The sequence below is a fragment of the Schistocerca cancellata genome, chromosome 2 (genome assembly GCF_023864275.1).
Source record: "Schistocerca cancellata isolate TAMUIC-IGC-003103 chromosome 2, iqSchCanc2.1, whole genome shotgun sequence".
In the NCBI taxonomy this organism is placed as follows: Eukaryota; Metazoa; Arthropoda; class Insecta; order Orthoptera; family Acrididae; genus Schistocerca; species Schistocerca cancellata.
Window position 1 is genome coordinate 579,180,050 of NC_064627.1, and position 19,385 is coordinate 579,199,434.

Below are 19,385 nucleotides of genomic sequence, written 5' to 3' on the forward strand. Positions count from 1 at the left end.
AGAATTGTGAGAAGATGCCGTGCATATGTAATTTAAGCAAAAATTGAGATATGTGCGACCTAATGCCCCATTGTGTGGCGTCGCTACCAAATGAGTGCTATAGCGGGCGTTGAAGTAATTCGTATAAGTACAGCTAGAATTAAATCAAATCGGTGTACCGGACGTACAAATGTAACATAGATGTACAAGGAACTTAAATGGGAACCTTCCGAAGAAAAACTGTGTGGTTCTCACGAAACACTTCTGCTCCAACATAGAAAATCGCCATTAGAGATAAACTGCGTGAGAATTTTGCTTCATCCAGTGCACATCTCGTGTGAGGTCATTAGAGTAAGATGAAAGAAATAATGGCGCACGCAGAAGTATAGAGTGATCTTTCCTCTGCTTCCTAAATGAATGAATTAGGAGTATTAAGGACAAAACTGAGATAAAGTACCCTTCGTACTGCATTAGACGGTAAATTAGGGGGTGCGTATGTAGATCTAGCTATTAGCTATAATGGTACTCTTGCCAAGTCTTCTCATACTGGATTGGTGTGATCTGTTAGATGACTGTCATAACACGCTTCATTTCTGCAGTCGTTGCAGAAAGTGGGGAGATGCAAACCTTATTCGAGATCGCACCTCATAAGAAAAAATCACGCTCCGAGCGTGTACATACTTCTCTATATTTGTTTGCTATTATGGCGGAGATCTCTATTATAGTAAAATGAATTCCTATTCCTACCGTCCATTATGAATTATAGCTTTTGCTAAAGCTCCAAAATTTCCCAGTGCCGATGAAAGTTTTCTTGGACATAAAAAGATGAAGCCAGATAAACTACTTTTGCTTTTGAACTATAACGTTAAATGACAGTGTGGTTTCGTTTTCTCATGTCTAGACTTTGTGACTAATAACTTTTCCAAGTAAGTGAAATCTTATGCCGTAACTCACTAATTTCATTTTCTTAATTGCCGGATGAGAATTCAGTTACTTTGATGACTCACTATAATTCGTCCTGCCAAGCCCTTGTCATGCTTTTAGCAATAATCTTAAAAATCGTTTGGAATGTCTGCCTCTTCGTACGGTCATTGGACTCTAATTTGTATACGAGTTGCAATTTGCACGGGATCTACAGAAGTCACTTCTGTAGAACTTTGTTCACTGTTGATGTAGGCATGCCCATTGTAGGCGTGAGTATCCTAATAAAATAGTTCAATAATAATAAAAACTCTTTTGATTGTATGTTAAAGAACTATTGTAGCCATACTGGTCTTGTTTGAGAATCGTCTCTTGTAATTAATTTCTTTAGCCCCATTATTAAATAAAGGCAACGTATCTTGAACACCTCGTGCACTTCATGATATTTGAAGTACTTTCCACGTCACAGTCTAACGTTGAAGTTTTATCAGACGTCCACCACCTGTTATCTTACTCTGTATTCCAACTCACTCAATTCCTCACCCCTCCCCTCTCCCATTATCCTTCTTACTGTATTCACCAGTTCCACCCATAGTACCTGATTTATTAAGATAATGGTAATCAAATGAAGGACACGATAGTTCGTAGAAGATAGAACTGAACGACAATAGACAACATAAATATTATTGATAATTTCTCTCAACAAAAAGTCATTATCAAATACTGTTATATTAAGCATACTACTACTGATCAGAGAAGAAAGATATATTATATCGAATTTCTAGAACACTGCTTCACTGAGCATGCACAGGTAACACAGTCAGAATGTTATGCAGGCTGCATAACCTCGACTGAGCAGGCGAGAAGGTTACGTCGCTTCCTCAGTCAAATGGACAAGCAAGCACGCGAGTGCATAAACGTTTTGCGTTTGTAAATGTAGCGTACGTTGCTCCACTTTTGCTTTCATGATTTGAAAGCCAGCACCAATAAACGGGATTCTTAAATTTGTGCGCGGATAAGGATGGTATGACTCAGAATGGAAATGAAATGCTGAATTATTAAACTACTAAATGATTATGCGAAGCAAAATAGCGTTGCCCCCTCTTTCACACATTGTTTGAACCGAAACCACTTGTGAAGAGGGACACAAGATGATATTCTTAAAAAACCGAAGAGGTTGTTCGCAGAAAGAAACAATGTAATTAAAATATAATGCAAAAACTAAATTGTAAACGAAGGTTTTCTGGGAGGAACTAAGGCAAGACACTGAAAAAGTTTCGTCGGTGACGAAGACATTTGTGAATCAGGAACAGTTAAATGTGAGATAAAGTTATAGATTATAGACACTTCAAAAGTACGTAGTTAATTACGGAATTAATTAGCAAGTAATCAGCTGAACAAATGACACATGACTGTCTTTCATTATGACAGTGTAGCACGAAAGATTGAGATTGTGGATTGAGTAGTGATAATATATACGTTTTCAGTAATAAATTTTCACTTTTGAGGTTCTCAGATTCCATCGATGCATTTGAATTTAGGTACAAGATGCAGAAAATAATAAAAGAATACTGCAATTTTCTAAAGTTGTTGGCCGAGATAACTCCAAGAAAGCATATTTCATGTATGAAAGAGAGAATTCAAAATTTTGTTATCAAAATCCGTCTTGAATATTATTGGAAAGAAATGAATCAAGTTATTTCGGATCCACAACAATCGTTGACGTAAATCTAAACCACGAAACTAGATACTACTGCAACTGAAAGTCACTTTTACATTTTTCATTAACCCTGTCACCAAGTGAAAGTTTTTTATATCAATACAAAATTTAATATTAATTTCCGACCACCAGCTCCTTATCTCAAAGTATTCGGTTTAGAACCCTCCACTGTAGGCATGATTTTGATTCTCAAGGTTTGGAACACCATCTGTGTGTTAAACCACACCGCTACGAAAGCAGTCTGGCAGCGTCCTTGTGATGAGAGATACAGCAGACAAAGATTAAGTTTTATTGTTTGGGGACCAATGGATATAAGAAACCATGTCGACGCTTACGAATTAGGGATAATAAATTCGGAAAGTTTTATAGCCCAAAGTACTGCAGGTTCTTATGGCAACTTTTGAGTAGTCGTATCGCTGCCCGAATCAATGCTGTGCTCCATCTGCTGGCACAAATGTAATTGCTGAAGACAGCAGTTATGGTTATAAAACAGTGAGTGTACTGCTGGTGACCGGATGTACTAACGGTTATTTTGTCATGAACAATAATATCGCTTGAAAACAATCACCGTCAAATTATAGGCTTGATAGTGAAATACTAGATGTATATGAGACCCGACTGAAGTATGTATATGGCCAACTATATAAATATTATTGACTTTCAATGTGTGTGCCTTTAGGAGACTAAGAATCACACAAAGAAGAGGATTTGGTGAGACATGAGAATCTGCGGACTTGATATTTAGCGTAAACGGTCAATCAAAGGAAAAGTATACATTAAATGACATTTCATAGATTGCTGATCATTCACATCGTTACTGTATCATGCAGACTACATCCACTTGTCTCAAGGCAGTTATGCGAACTCCTACGAACAGGAACTCTATGTCACGCAGTTATTATGTACCATGAATATCAGGACGCAAAATAAGTGTACAGTATACAGGGTCGTCCATTGATCGTGACCGGGCCAAATATTTCACGAAATAAGCGTCAAACGAAAAAACTACAAAGAACGAAACTTGTCTAGCTTGAAGGGGCAAACCAGATGGCGCTATGGTTGGCCCGCTAGATGGCGCTGCCACAGGTCAAAGGGATATCAACTGCGATTATTTTTTAAATAGGGACCCCCATTTTTTATTACATATTCGTGTAGTACGTAAAGAAATATGAATGTTTTAGTTGGACCACTTTTTTCGCTTTGTGATAGATGGCGCTGTAATAGTCACAAACATGTGGCTCACAATTTTAGACGAACAGTTGGTAACAGGTAGGTTTTTTAAATTAAAATACAGAACTTAGGTACGTTTGAACATTGTTCCAATGTGATACATGTACCTTTGTGAACGTATCATTTCTGAGAACGCATGCCGTTACAGCGTGATTACCTGTAAATACCACATTAATGCAATAAATGCTCAAAATGATGTCCGTCATCCTCAATGCATTTGACAATACGTGCAACGATATTCGTCTCAACAGCGAGTAGTTCGCCTTCCGTAATGTTCGCACATGCATTGACGATGCTCTGACGCATGTTGTCAGGCGTTGTCGGTGGATCACGATAGCAAATATCCTTCAACTTTCCCCATAGAGAGAAATCCGGGGACGTCAGATCCGGTGAACGTGCGGGCCATAGTATGGTGCTTCGACGACCAATACATCTGTTATGAAATATGCTATTCAATACCGCTTCAACCGCATGAGAGCTATGTGCCGAACATCCATCATGTTGGAAGTTTATCGCCATTCTGTCATGCAGTGAAACATCTTGTAGAAACATCGATAGAACATTACGTAGGAAATCAGCATACATTGCACCATTTAGATTGCCATCGATAAAATTGGGACCAATTATCCTTCCTCTCATAGTGCCGCAGCATACATTAACCCGCCAAGGTCGCAGCCATCGTGGATTTTCCGTTGCACAATAGTGCATGTTATACCGGTTTACGTTACCGCTGTTGGTGAATGACGTTTCGTCGCTAAGTAAAACGCGTACAAAAAATCTGTCATCGTCACATAATTTCTCTTGTGCTCAGTGGCAGAACTGTACACCATGTTCAAAGTCGTCGCCATGCAGTTCCTGGCATAGAAATATGGTACGCGTGCATTCGATGTTCATGTAGCATTCTCAACACCGACGTTTTTGAGATTCCCGATTCTCGCGCAATTTGTCTGCTACTGATGTGCGGATTAGCTGCGACAGCAGCTAAAACATCTACTTGGACATCATCATTTGTTGCAGGTCGTGGTTGACGTTTCACGTGTGGCTGAACACTTCCTGTTTCCTTAAATAACGTAACTATCCGGCGAACGGTCCGGACACTTCGATGATGTCCAGGATACCAAGCAGCATACATAGCACACGCCCGTTGGCATTTTGATCACAATAGCCATACATCAACACGATATCGACCTTTTCCGCAATTAGTGAACGGTCCATTTTAACACGGGTAATGTATGACGAAGCAAATACCGTCCGCACTGGCGGAATGTTACGTGATACCACGTACTTATACGTTTGTTACTATTACAGCGCCGATATGAAACTTCCTGGCAGATTAAAACTGTGTGCCGGACCGAGACTCGAACTCGGGACCTTTGCCTTTCGCGGCCTGCTGCTCTATCAACTGAGCTACCCAAGCACGACTCACGCCCCGTCCTCACAGCTTTACGTCCGCCAGTACCTCGTTTCCTACCTTCCAAACTTGCCCGCGAAAGGCAAAGGTCCAGAGTTCGAGTCTCGGTGCCGCACACAGTTTTAATCTGCCAGAAAGTTTCATATCAGCGCACACTCCGCTGCAGAGTGAAATCTTATTCAATTACAGCGCCATCTGTCACAAAGTGAAAAAAGTGATCCAACTAAAACATTCATATATCTTTACGTACTACATGAATATGTAATAAAAATGGGGGTTCATATTGAAAAAAAAAACAAAAAAAACGCAGTTGATATCCGTTTGACCGATGGCAGCGCCATCTAGCGGGCCAACCACAGCGCCATCTGGTTTCCCCCTTCAAGCTAGACGAGTTTCGTTCTTTGTAGTTTTTTCGTTTGATGCTTATTTCGTGAGATGTTTCGCCCGGTCACTATCAATGGACCACCTTGTATGCATCATGTGTTGCCTATAGTCCAGTCATCTGCTCCCTGTGAAAGGTGGTAAGTGAAGCAAAAGGGAAGTTACTGATTAACTTCTAAAATATTTCTTTACGTATCGTTTACATTTTCTTGTCAAAAATCGTTATATCAGTTTACTGGGTTGGTTAGTAGACTCTACTAGTTCGGTGACATCTCATCGTCACAGGGCTGGCGAATGCTAGCGTCATTGGAAATTGTCAGCTATCATTTTGTCTCTAATGAAAGTTGTTCCCCAAGTAGCTTGATCCAAAGACTTTGACAGGTCCTGAATATATACTGTGAACTTTATTTATCAGGTGAGTTGATTGCAGAAGATCAGTTTGTAATTAGAAAACATCAATGGCTAATTGTAAGTAACAAATGACTATAGACTGGACGGTGCAGCCTCGATTTCACGTATGCTGTCTCTGGTCTCAATAGATGCAATTTTACCAGAGTCGATGAGAATGAACCTTTGACATAAGTCAATTACAGGAATGCATGCTGTTGGTGGACCACGTGGCTGAGTGTGCCATGGTAGATCAGGTATGAGGACATTACAGCCACTGGCCACAGCAATCATCATCGTACGTGCAACCACCCACATTTCAGCCCTGCGGGTTACAAACTCCTCGTGCTATATTTCAACAGGTCAGTGTGGTGATGAACGGCAGTCTACACGTTAATCTGCCACGCCGCCGGTCGAACATTTCTGGGTTATGTTATTTGTCGGCAACTAGTTCACAATGCTTTTGCAGCAATCACTGACGAATGCCTTGTGAACTATCGCCAAACTATGTGGATACTGTTTCGCCAGTACCGTATCGGATCTTTCTCTCTCTCTCTCTCTCTCTCTCTCTCTCTTTCTCTCTCTGGTTTTACACGACGACGTTTAGAGGCGCTGATCGAAACACGTGGAAGCTTCAACCCAGTCCCGTTGTCCTACTCAACTGTACATCGCCACGTATTACAATTCATACATTTTGTTTCGGTCTTTTTTTTCTGCAGAAATTTACACGTGTATTATTGTATTATGGAATTCCACTTTAAAACAAGGAGCCTCGCAAGCCTGCTGCAGTATGGGAGGCCACAGAACAATCACAGACACAGGCGGCACACAGTGGAGACACGCTTAAAGTGGTGACTCACTGCACGCAACACGGGACAGACCCGACCAGACGGTGGAATATTGAGTGGGCTGCACTCAGTACGTGCCACCGGCAGTTTGCTGACCTTAACGAGCGTTAACTCCCCAAACGACGTTGCATGTCTTCCTTACGAGCCCTAGTTTCTTTCGTTCATCTTTGATGTTAGTCATCCCGAAAAGTCACACGGAATGGAAACATGTTGGCTAACACCATTCCAGCGTATTTTGCTCCATCGTATCTAGATAGTAAACTCAGGCACAAAGAAAAAGCTGTGGTAAATAAATATAATGAAGCGAGTGTACACTGCATTATATGCAGTGATTGCCTTAAGGTCATTTTGCAGATTTCAAGAACACCTTAACTAACCGCAGATCTGCATTAACAACGCACTTACGCGAAGTGGGACACAGCATCAGAAGCCCTTCATGAACTCTGAAAATACTCGAAAAAAAAAGAAGAAAGAAAAGCTATGTATTGAATATATTGGAGGAAGCAAACACATAGGGTGATTGTAATTAAAGTTAAACTTTCAAACCGCTATGCCAGCCGGAGTGGCCGAGCGGTTCTAGGCGCTACAGTCTGGAACCGCGCGACCGCTACGGTCGCAGCTTCGAATCCTGCCTCGGGCATGGATGTGTGTGATGTCCTTAGGTTAGTTAGGTTTAAGTAGTTCTAAGTTCTACGGGGCTGATGATCACAGCAGTTAAGTCCCATAGTGCTCAGAGCCATTTGAACCAAACCACTGTAGAAATAACACCACTGGCCCGAATGACGTCAAATTGCAACGGAATATTATCAGAGAAGGGGGAAAACGTATGGCAGAAGAAAAATAAATATTTACGAAATGTAGCAATAGATGGCGCTATAAGCATCATAATTTGACAGTGGTCGACAAATGAATCATATAGCAATGCCTAGCGTGTACGTTTGACTTTAAACACACTGTACTACTCAGTGTGCTTGGGTGCACAGGTGTGATACTGCTAGTTACGTAAGGCCATCCACCATGGCAAGGTCATATCACATCGGATGGGAAAAATTGGTTTTTAATTGTCCTGAGGCCAAAACCCGCATAAAAAGCATCAATCACGTCGGTTTTTAATTGTACTGAGGCCTAGAACTGCATAAAAAGCATCAATCAAAATCAAATCGGATTATTAATTTCCGTGTGACTGACGCAAAACATGTTCAATAGCTGTCCACCGTTTTCTGCAACAAGTTGTATTCGAGAAACAGCATGTTCCACAACTAATCGAAGTGTTTCCGGGGGTCACGTTCAGAACGTGTTGCGCAATGCGGGCCTTCAACGCAGCTAAGTTTGCAATCGAAACGCTGAACACAACATCTTTCAGATAGCCCCACAGCCAGAAGTCACACAGATTAAGATCAGATGATCGGGACAACCAGGTTGTAGGGAAATGGCGATCTAATAATCTTAGCATTTCTGAAATGGCGCTTCAGCAGCTGCTTAACTGGATTTGCAATGTGCGGAGGTGCGCCATCTTGCATAAATATGATCCCATCCACACATCCACGCTGTTGGAGAGCTGGAATGACGTTGTTGCGCAAAAGACACTCATAGCGCTTACCACTGACGGTACAGGTAACAGGGCCCGAAGCGCATGTCTCTTCGAAAAAATATGGCCTTATGATAAATGATGCCATAAACCCGCACCACACAGTGACCTTTTCAGGATGAAGTGGTACTGGTTGATTTGCGTGTGGATTTTCCGTTGCCCATATTCGACATATCCTGACAGATGGAAGTGGGCTTCATCAGTCCACAAAATCTTCCACGGCCAATCATTGTCCACTTTCACGCGAGCAAAGATCTCTCTTGCTGGTAGGTCAACAGGAAGCAACTCGTGAACATGGGTAATTTTGAATGGATAGCAAAGAAGGATTTTCGTAGGATTTTAAGCACCTTGTTCACAGGTATGACGAATGTTCAGGCAATTCTCCGAGCAATACCCGTTTGCACACCAACACTCGTCTCCTCCTGCATTGCTGTGGCCACCGCTTCCACTGACGTCGAATCAAGTCGTTTCCCCTCTCTACCAGGTTGCACACCAAAAGAACCCGTCACTTCGAATTTCCAGATCATTTTCTCCAGACCCACGGCAGTCATCGGACCAGCGCCTATTTTCAAACCCTTCGGTGTCTGGAACTTCTGCAGAGCAACATGTGCACAGTCATCATTCTTGTAATACAGCTTTACGAGCAGAGCGCGATCCTGCGTTGAGACAGTCATGGCGAACGTTGCAGACGCGAAAGGAGGAAAAGCCGTGAACCCGGCGTGTTTATACCAACTTCAATGGGTCGTGCGAATGCAGGAGTTTTCATTTACGTATTCTGACACATTGATCAATTTTCACACTATTTTTTTTCTTCTGCCATACTTTTTACCCCTTCTCCGATAATATTCCGTTGCAATTTGACGTCATTATGACCAGTGGTGTTGTTTCTACAGCGTTTTGAAAGATTAACTTTAATTATAGTCACCCTGTAAAAAAAAAAAATGCATAGTTCACACTGAATAATAGAATTAAAGCACTATAGCAATCTCGCTAATTTTGATTGTTTATACGGTTAAATACTAGTACATAATAAAATTCATTGTTGAACTGGCTTGTAAACAGAGCGACCCATATGCTCCTAGTCATGAGTACATGACGTCACACCGTCATCAAGATAGTTTCCGTTCTCACAGCCTGTTCTTCCATCTTAGTCGCATGTGTGGGCCGCGTCTGCTCTTCCCATAACGGGTTACCGCATCGTCAGATCGGTAAGAAAGTGCCACCTTATATCATTCCGCACAGAAATTTGCATTATGCCCCAACTAACTGCTTATAGGCAACCAGGCTTATTTAAAAAAATTTAGCGCCCTCTCAGTATAAAATATGTTTTTCTTATTTTAGATGCAGGCAAATACACTCCTGGAAATTGAAATAAGAACACCGTGAATTCATTGTCCCAGGAAGGGGAAACTTTATTGACACATTCCTGGGGTCAGATACGTCACATGATCACACTGACAGAACCACAGGCACATAGACACAGGCAACAGAGCATGCACAATGTCGGCACTAGTACAGTGTATATCCACATTTCGCAGCAATGCAGGCTGCTATTCTCCCATGGAGACGATCGTAGAGATGCTGGATGTAGTCCTGTGGAACGGCTTGCCATGCCATTTCCACCTGGCGCCTCAGTTGGACCAGCGTTCGTGCTGGACGTGCAGACCGCGTGAGACGACGCTTCATCCAGTCCCAAACATGCTCAATGGGGGACAGATCCGGAGATCTTGCTGGCCAGGGTAGTTGACTTACACCTTCTAGAGCACGTTGGGTGGCACGGGATACATGCGGACGTGCATTGTCCTGTTGGAACAGCAAGTTCCCTTGCCGGTCTAGGAATGGTAGAACGATGGGTTCGATGACGGTTTGGATGTACCGTGCACTATTCAGTGTCCCCTCGACGATCACCAGTGGTGTACGGCCAGTGTAGGAGATCGCTCCCCACACCATGATGCCGGGTGTTGGCCATGTGTGCCTCGGTCGTATGCAGTCCTGATTGTGGCGCTCACCTGCACGGCGCCAAACACGCATACGACCATCATTGGCACCAAGGCAGAAGCGACTCTCATCGCTGAAGACGACACGTCTCCATTCGTCCCTCCATTCACGCCTGTCGCGACACCACTGGAGGCGGGCTGCACGATGTTGGGGCGTGAGCGGAAGACGGCCTAACGGTGTGCGGGACCGTAGCCCAGCTTCATGGAGACGGTTGCGAATGGTCCTCGCCGATACCCCAGGAGCAACAGTGTCCCTAATTTGCTGGGAAGTGGCGGTGCGGTCCCCTACGGCACTGCGTAGGATCCTACGGTCTTGGCGTGCATCCGTGCGTCGCTGCGGTCCGGTCCCAGGTCGACGGGCACGTGCACCTTCCGCCGACCACTGGCGACAACATCGATGTACTGTGGAGACCTCACGCCCCACGTGTTGAGCAATTCGGCGGTACGTCCACCCGGCCTCCCGCATGCCCACTATACGCCCTCGCTCAAAGTCCGTCAACTGCACATACGGTTCACGTCCACGCTGTCGCGGCATGCTACCAGTGTTAAAGACTGCGATGGAGCTCCGTATGCCACGGCAAACTGGCTGACACTGACGGCGGCGGTGCACAAATGCTGCGCAGCTAGCGCCATTCGACGGCCAACACCGCGGTTCCTGGTGTGTCCGCTGTGCCGTGCGTGTGATCATTGCTTGTACAGCCCTCTCGCAGTGTCCGGAGCAAGTATGGTGGGTCTGTCACACCGATGTCAATGTGTTCTTTTTTCCATTTCCAGGAGTGTATTAAAACAAAGATCCATAACTACTTGATCCACCCAACAGCAGCTTTAACGAAATTAGAAGATCACATTTTTTTGTCACACATCGTTTGCCAATGTAACACTGAAGAGCCACAGAAACTGCTACACCTGCCTAATATCGTGCAGGGCCCCACCGAGCACGCAAAAGTGCCGCGACACGGAGTGGCATGGACTCGACTATTGTGCTGGAGGGAACTCACACCAGGAATGCTGCAAGGCTGTCTATAAATCTAGAGGGTGGAGATTCCTCTGAAAATCACGTTGCAATCCTGTCAAATATGATCAATAACGTCCATTTCTGGGGAGCTTGGTGCCCAGCGGAGACGTTTAAACCCAGAAGAGTGTTTCTGGAGCCACTCTGTAGCAGTTCTGGACGTTGGAGTGTCGCATTGTCCTGCTGAAATTGCCCATGTCTGTCGGAATGCACAATGGACATGAATGGATGCTGGTGATCACAGGATGCTTACGTACGTGTCACCTGTCAGAGTCGTATCTAGACGTATCAGAGGTTTCATATCACTCAAACTGCACACGCCACACACCATTACAGAGCCTCCATCAGCTTGAATAGTCTCCTGGTGACATGCAGGGTCCATAGATTCATGAGGTTCCCTCCATACCCGTACACGTCCATCCGTCAATTTGAAACGAAACCCGTCCGACCACGAAACATGTTTCTAGTCATCAACAGTCCATTTTTGGTGTTAACCGGCGCAGGCGAGGCGTTGCTTCCCGAGCACGGGGTCCCGGGTTCGATTCCCGGCGGGGTCAGGGATTTTCACCTGCCTCGAGATGACTGGGTGTTTGTGTTGTCCTCATCATTTCATCATCATCCAGGAAAGTGGCGAAATTGGACTGAGCAAAGATTGGGTAATTGTACGGGCGCTGATAACCACGCAGTTGAGCGCCCCACAAACCAAACATCATCATCAGGCGAGGCGTCAAGGTTTGTGTCGTGCGGTTAACAAGGGTACACGAGCGGACCTTTGGTTCTGAAAGCCCTTGTCGATGATGTTTCGTTGAATGGTTCGCACGCTGACACTTGTTGATGGCCCAGCATTGAAATCTGCAGCAATTTGCGGAAAGATTGCACTTCTGTCACGTTGAACGATTCTCTTCAGTCGTCGTTGGTCCCGTTCTTGAAGGATCTTTTTCCGGCTGCATCGATGTCGGACAATTGGTGTTTTACCGGATTCCTGATATTCGCGGTACACCCGTGAAATGGTCGTACGGGAAAATCCTCGCTTCATCGCTACCTCGGAGATGCTGTGTTCCATCGTTCGTGCGCCGACTATAACACCACATTAAAACTCACTTAAATCTTGATAACTTGCCACTGTAGCAGCAGTAACCGATCTAACAACTGCGCCAGACACTTGTTGTGTTATACAGGCGTTGCCCACTGCAGCGCCGTATTCTGCCTGTTTACATATCTCTGTATTTGAATAGTCATGCCTATACTATTTTCTTTGGCGCTTCAGTGTATTCACTGAATTATGTCTTGACTAGATGCGACGGGTACACCTATGATCTTTTAACGCTGTGAATATATTTTAGATATTACCTTTATTCATTTAATAATCCGCAAAGTTGACACATTGTGTATTACTTTTTACTATGCGGGTTGCACCGGATGATGCAGCTTTCGACCGCGAAGCCAGTTGTGTATCAAGAAACAACACTTTTACCCGTTGTCAGTGGAATTCTTCTTACATCGTGTTGGCTAATGTTAATAAGTAAACCTGTCATCAGTAGAAATTCATCGTGCTTTACTAGGCACGGTCCTTTTGGAGGTGGTGTGCCTTTGCTCTCCTCCGATCGCTGAACCGATTTACGCAGACAGCTATAGCGGACCTAAAATTTAACGTGTATTCTGAGTCACGGTCTAATACGTCATTTTTCACGTCAAAAAACGTTGCGAAAGGTGAAATACGTGATAACTAACAGATATTGCTCCTAGAGTTGATCGGGGATCGAACCGAAACCTTTTGATTTGTAGTGTGGCAGTTTACCACTCAGACATCGAGCCAGCAACTGAATTTGGCACAAAACAACAGGTCTGCCTTACGGAATGGGATGTGTACGGGAATAGCTTTCGACGGTAAAGAAATAATGCAGTAGCCTGTCTCCTGCAAGAAATAAAAATCCGGATACGTGAGAGAAGGAAACGCTAACTGAGGGTTACGTACAAACTTCGTTATGTGTACAGATAGTTCGTCCGTTCTGGGATTCGGGACTGTTGACGATTTTTGCTTGTTATCGCTATTGATGCAGGTATGACATACGTCTGATCATTTCTGAGAAAAAGGGGTCTTAACAGAAGGACAGACAGACAGTCAGATAGCAAATTAAGAACATAAAATATTGTTTTTGTGTAATACAGTTACAGATTAACTACTGTCGTATATTTTCCTTCAGTTGTACTATGAAACCTTGCTTCTTGCCAGTTTTCATGGTCCTCGGTCAAAGGAAAGTACCCTACAAATTTTGATGAGTTAGCGAGTATCAAAATATATGATAAAACTGACTGTATCTCTTGATTGCATTGACTTAGAAGCTTACATTTCTTACACCGCCCAAGGATCGAAGACCTCAGTATGCTACGCAAATGCTAAATTGATACGTTTAGCCGTCCCTGAGAAAATAGAGTCATAACAGTCGGACGGAGAGAAAGACAGCCGGATAACACAACAACAAAAATTGTCGTGTGTTGTAGCACAATTTTAGGATTTTATTCCTATAGTTGTACTGCGAAACCTAGCTTCTTGCCAAATTTCGTGGTTCTAGGTCAACGGAAAGTGCCCCATACATTTTGACGAGCGAGTTCGCTAGTGTCAAAACATGTGATATAAATGGCCGTATGTTTTGAGTAGATTCATGTCAGTTTAATCGTCAATTCGTCGCTGAGAAAATGGTTTTTAACACTCGTGCACTCGGACAAAAGGACAGCAAAGTGATCCAATGAGCGTCTTGTTTTAACCGATTGAGCTATGGACGCCTAAAATCGATGTGTTACGAATACCGAGAGAGGCGGTACAGTGGTAAGCCACTGGACTCTCAATAGGTAGGACAGCCATTCAAATCCCCGTCCTATTTTCCGGATTTGGGCATCCCGTTATTGGTTTCCCGTTATTTCCCCAATATCGCTTATGGTGAACGCCAGAATGGTTCCGTTGTAACTTTTTCAGGACATGGCTGATTTCCTGCACCATCCTTCCCCACTCTGAACTCGTCTTTCGTCTCTAACATCCTATACCCCGAGTAAAAGCACTTTATGGTTGACAGAGTGCAGCAGCGTGAGGCAGCATTGCAGGCGAGCTGCCAGGCGATGCACATACATGGTACGTACAAAACAGGTAACGCTGCGAGCACATGGTGCTCTAGAAAAAACTGCGACTGGATGGCAGCAGGCCCCTTACACTTGACTCGCCGAAACGTCAATCACAAAGCGATTTCTATCGGAGTGTAATCGTCGATGGGACGATGAACCATAGTACTCCTTCTTTCCTTTAGAACGCATACCTTACTCATCGATCACTTTTCGTATCTCTGATCGGTGTATATCTTTCGAATAGCTGCATTTGTGAAAAATTAAAACTATTGTTCCACACGGTCTGCAAGATTTTGTCCAAAATTAATATTTATTTGCACATCACATCTGGGCAAAGTGCAATTTCATTTTTTGAGAAATGCTTACAGGTCCGTTTGAACCACGGTTTTTACTTCTAACAAATTCGCAGAGAAATATTGTGTGTGTGTGTGTGTGTGTGTGTGTGTTGTGTGTGTGTGTGTGTTTGTGTTGTGGAGAATATGAAACTGAGGTAAATGAAAGGAGGACTTTCCAGACGTACAAGCCGTAGAATGTATTATAAATGTTACTGGCCATGAGCTAGATATATGGATTCAGTGGAATCAGCTGAATTAATTAATACAGGAGAAAATGTTAGATACAAGTGTCTATAAACAAAGGAGGATTTTTCTACATGAGACATATGGTAAAGCACACAACACTCTTCACATCGGAGCCGGAAGTAGAGACACTGCGTGTAAGATGTTTGCGCAGATCAAGTGATAAGATTTGTGTAGCCTCAAGAGAAATGATGGAAGACGACGGTGGAAAGACTGATGACAAAGAGAAGACAGGATATTGCTGATTCAGCTGAGAGCAAGCTACTGTCCTATAAAGTGTTCCGGACGATGATAAGTCTGGAACATCGTGCAAGCTTAAACATTTCCTGCCGTTGCCATAACTGGAACTATACGAAAATTTTATGTACTAAACTTCGTAACTCATTCCTGAGAACGTACAATTACGTGAGACTTCACCCTAAAATTAGATAATAGAACACCTTGCATAGCAGTATATGTTAGCAGCAGTCTATCACTTTCAGTACTACCTTCTTATCGAAAAAGTGCGTGACCTGATTCAGAAGTGTGAAAATTGGGTGTTGCTTTAATTATATTTACCTTCACGCCAGAGCGACCTCTGTGCTCTGCTTCATGTTATAAAATTTGTTATACCTATGTGACTGACATATGACACATTGACATCCGCAGAAACTACAGTTCTCATGAAATTTCGTTCCTTATCACTTTCCTCCTCCTAAACTGCGATGAGCAGGTTGTAATAATGGACAATGAAGAAAGAGCGGTTCTAAAGATGTAATGTACGAATGTAATATTTGAGCCAGTGCTAGAAAGAAGTTATGGTAATGACTCAGTGATATGTGCTGTGGTTGGAGAAGGAACCGCGTGCTGAGAATGAATACTCTCAGCCTATGTCCACTGTATAGGCGTTACTGAAAGAATGGTTTTCCTTTCAGCCTTCAGACTGGATTAACAGGCATTGTAGATACGTCAGGACAGTTTCGTTAAGCCTAATTCCTGATATTAAATTTATTTATGTGAAGTCGTGTTTTAACTTGTGGGAAGGTGAAGGACTTTAGAGGAACACCCCAACACTGCGACAAATATCTGTTATAACGGAGAGAATCGATATAAAATGAAAATTCCTTATGTGCCGGTAGTTTCGATGTAGATGGTGGCGTTTTATAGATTGTCAGTGACACTTCACAGGAAACGAGGCGCCCAAAAGGGTTATAACATAGTTGACTAACGGTAAAGTATTTTACAATAACTTCTGAGATAATTACCGCTGCCATCAACTGAAGAAGTTAATTAGTAACTCAGTATCGGAAGAAGAAAGAATAGCTTTCTACCGCACAAAGATTTCATCGATTTATCGTTCTGATAGGCAACAAAGAACGTACAGCGAAACTGATTTTGTGACAACAAGACAACGGTTACGATTGGATAAAGTATTCTGAGTCCAATTGTAGCATCAAATTCTGACAAAATCACAAGCCGTCGATGATTGCCTCCCCATCGTCATCAAATTGGTAAGTGAGACCATCGTGAAATAGGCGAGGCTTCCACTTATAAGCGAATGCCCACCGCTTCGTATAGGTAGAATATGTAACACGAAAAAGTTTTCGACTTTTTCTCATGTTGTGCAACTGTATCAACAAGAAATTTCATACTGCTATGAGCAACATCGGCATTTCCGTTCACGTTTGCTTTGTAAATTTAGTCTCTGGAACATACATAAGCTACGAAAAATAAAAACGATAGTCATACTTTGGAACTGAAGAGCAAACTTAGATGTGAAAAAGTGGCAGATCCCACATTAATCCCCCGTCACCTGAAAAACATGAAACAACTTTACAATGACAATAAATACAAATTTCAGTTTACTTTTTTGCTGTAACTGGGGATCCAGGCAAGTATTGTCTTGCTGTTGCGTGTCACCGTAGATGTAAGCCAGGCTATTTGGCTACACTCAAGGAGAACAGATTATCTCCAAAATATATTACATGAGGGAAAAGCAGTTACCCAGAAAAAAATCTGAGTTGCTTTGTAGGTTTCACGATACTAAATATTTTACGTTGACGGAATTCACTTAGTGAATGGAGAGTGTCACTTTAGTGAAATTAGTTATTTAGGCAAATGCTGATATTATTCTACTTTTCTCCACGGAAATACAACAGGGATACAATTTACGTAAGACCGGGCACAATTCTCACACAAAAGGCGCAATTACGGTAGCTAAGTATTGTGGTGGAAGGAAGACTTCGCACTTTAAGTATAACAAAAATAATTTACGTCATGAAACGGTGATTTTCAGTATTAGATCCTCCCACGAAGGTACACACGCTGAAAAACTAGAGGGCCTCTCTGGAAGCATTGTGTCATATTGTTAGTTCAGATAACTTTTAAGGTATGGTTAATCTCATCTGAAGAATTATGTAAAGAAAAGGATTATATTCTGGATACTTTATCTCAGGAGCTTATATTTCGGTAACTCCATTACACTATAATAGCCTGACAGAAATTAGTACATTTGATTGCAACACTGAAAATTATCAGTCATCGTTCATTTCATAAGCCTCAGTAGAGTGAAATAGATAGTTATTGCGGAAATTATGGATTGAGTAAGAGATTTGTGGACACACGACTTAAATGAAGATGACTTTAAAACTGCGAGATTTTGCAACTGCGATTTAGGATTAGAACAGAAATATCAGTGAAGTGGCGTCAGGCTTGGCTGCCGAAGGATATTTTTGTCGATGATAGGGAATGGAAAACAACACCTCGGCGGTCATGTCAGTGTCGCAAAGCTCGGGGACACAAATAACTAAAGCTCTCAGAATGCGTAATTTCCTGCTGTACTGATTTATGTAGGAATATTATTCTTTTGTGCCAGCCTTCTTGTATGGTGGTCAGAAAGTTGCCTCATCTTTGCGACTGGGATTCAAGGCACTGGACGACGTGTGGTCTGAAGCCTCCAGACTTCCTTTTGAGAAGATCTACGCTTTCATAGTTACCCTGGAGCTTTTAGGTTACACTAACAATTTTATTATGGAATAAAAGATAAATTAAAACAATTATCTGTGTCAGTCACTTTTATTTTCTCCCACAACAAGGTTCCAACGCCTACACTTCTTCAAGTGGATCAGTGGATTACATTCCATTTTTCTTTGTTGGACATAACCAGTAGTCTGTGATGAACTTCGTAACGCTACAAATAAAGAATAATTTGGTCTTCTTACGGCACTCGAATTTTAAAATGTAAATAATAGTAAAGCTACTTACAAGGAGTTCCAGGAGAAGGAACCCCGACGTTTGTTGTACATTTTCGTCATCAGACGGCAAACAAACACGAGACGTAAACAGTTGCAGTATCCAAACCAGTGTCCAATATGGACAACGTAAGGTTAGTATGGAACGCTAGGTGCTCGAGCATCAGTTTAAAGTAGGCAGGTTATGAGGGTACGATAAAAGAGTGTTAGTCTTTGTCTTCATATCTGATAATCTAATTAAATAATAATGTTCAGACAACCTTAAAAATTAGGTTTATTCAGTGCCGATAGTTTCGAAAGTGTTTAGAGTAATTAGTAAAACAGTAAAAAATCTGATAGGTTTCGAAGAGCGTCGCGTGTCGGTACTCACCCCAGCTTGGCCCTGTCCTGCCGAAGATCTGCCCCTCGTCGGGGTTCCAGAGGAAGAGGCGGAAGCTGCGCCAGCGTCCGACGGGGGGCGGCCGCAGGTAGAACTCGTAGTCGCGCACCTTGTTCTCCGGCGGCTCGCCCTTGCTGCCCCCTGCCATGGCCGCCGCTGCTCTGCCGCCGTGTGAGGCCGCGCCGCCGCCGCAGCCAGCACGCGGATGTGCCTCGTTACACAATTGGCGGCCCACGGCACGGCGCGCCGCGGCCGGGCCCGCTCAATCGACGCCTACTTGCGCCGCTCCCCCGGCACTGGCCGTACAGGCAGGTACGCACAGCCAGATGACTAAGGTGTCTCTCTCTCTCTCTCTCTCTCTCTCTCTCTCTCACACACACACACTTTGTGGAGCAGTCGCTAGGGGCTGATGCATGTCTCTCACAAAGTTGGAGTATATTTTTTCACTGAGGGTTTCACCGTAATCGTATCTGTTGTTGTTGTTGTTGTTGTCTTCAGTCCTGAGACTGGATTGATGCAGCTCTCCATGCTACTCTATCCTGTGCAAGCTTCTTCACCTCCCAGTACTTACTGCAACCTACATTCTTCTGAATCTGCTTAGTGTATT

The 19,385-nt window shown here is 43.3% G+C and overlaps 1 protein-coding gene across 1 annotated transcript in view; it reads right to left on the reverse strand.

Moving 5' to 3' along the window:
* LOC126162185 (sodium/potassium-transporting ATPase subunit beta-2-like) overlaps positions 1-18,949 on the reverse strand; it is a 286,361-nt gene extending 267,412 nt beyond the window's left edge. The window contains exon 1 of the mRNA XM_049918511.1: positions 18,770-18,949. Within this exon, the coding sequence (XP_049774468.1) occupies positions 18,770-18,926 (157 nt within the window). The 5' untranslated portion in view covers positions 18,927-18,949. The remainder of the gene's footprint in view (positions 1-18,769) is intronic.
* Between the last annotated feature and the right edge of the window lie 436 nt (positions 18,950-19,385).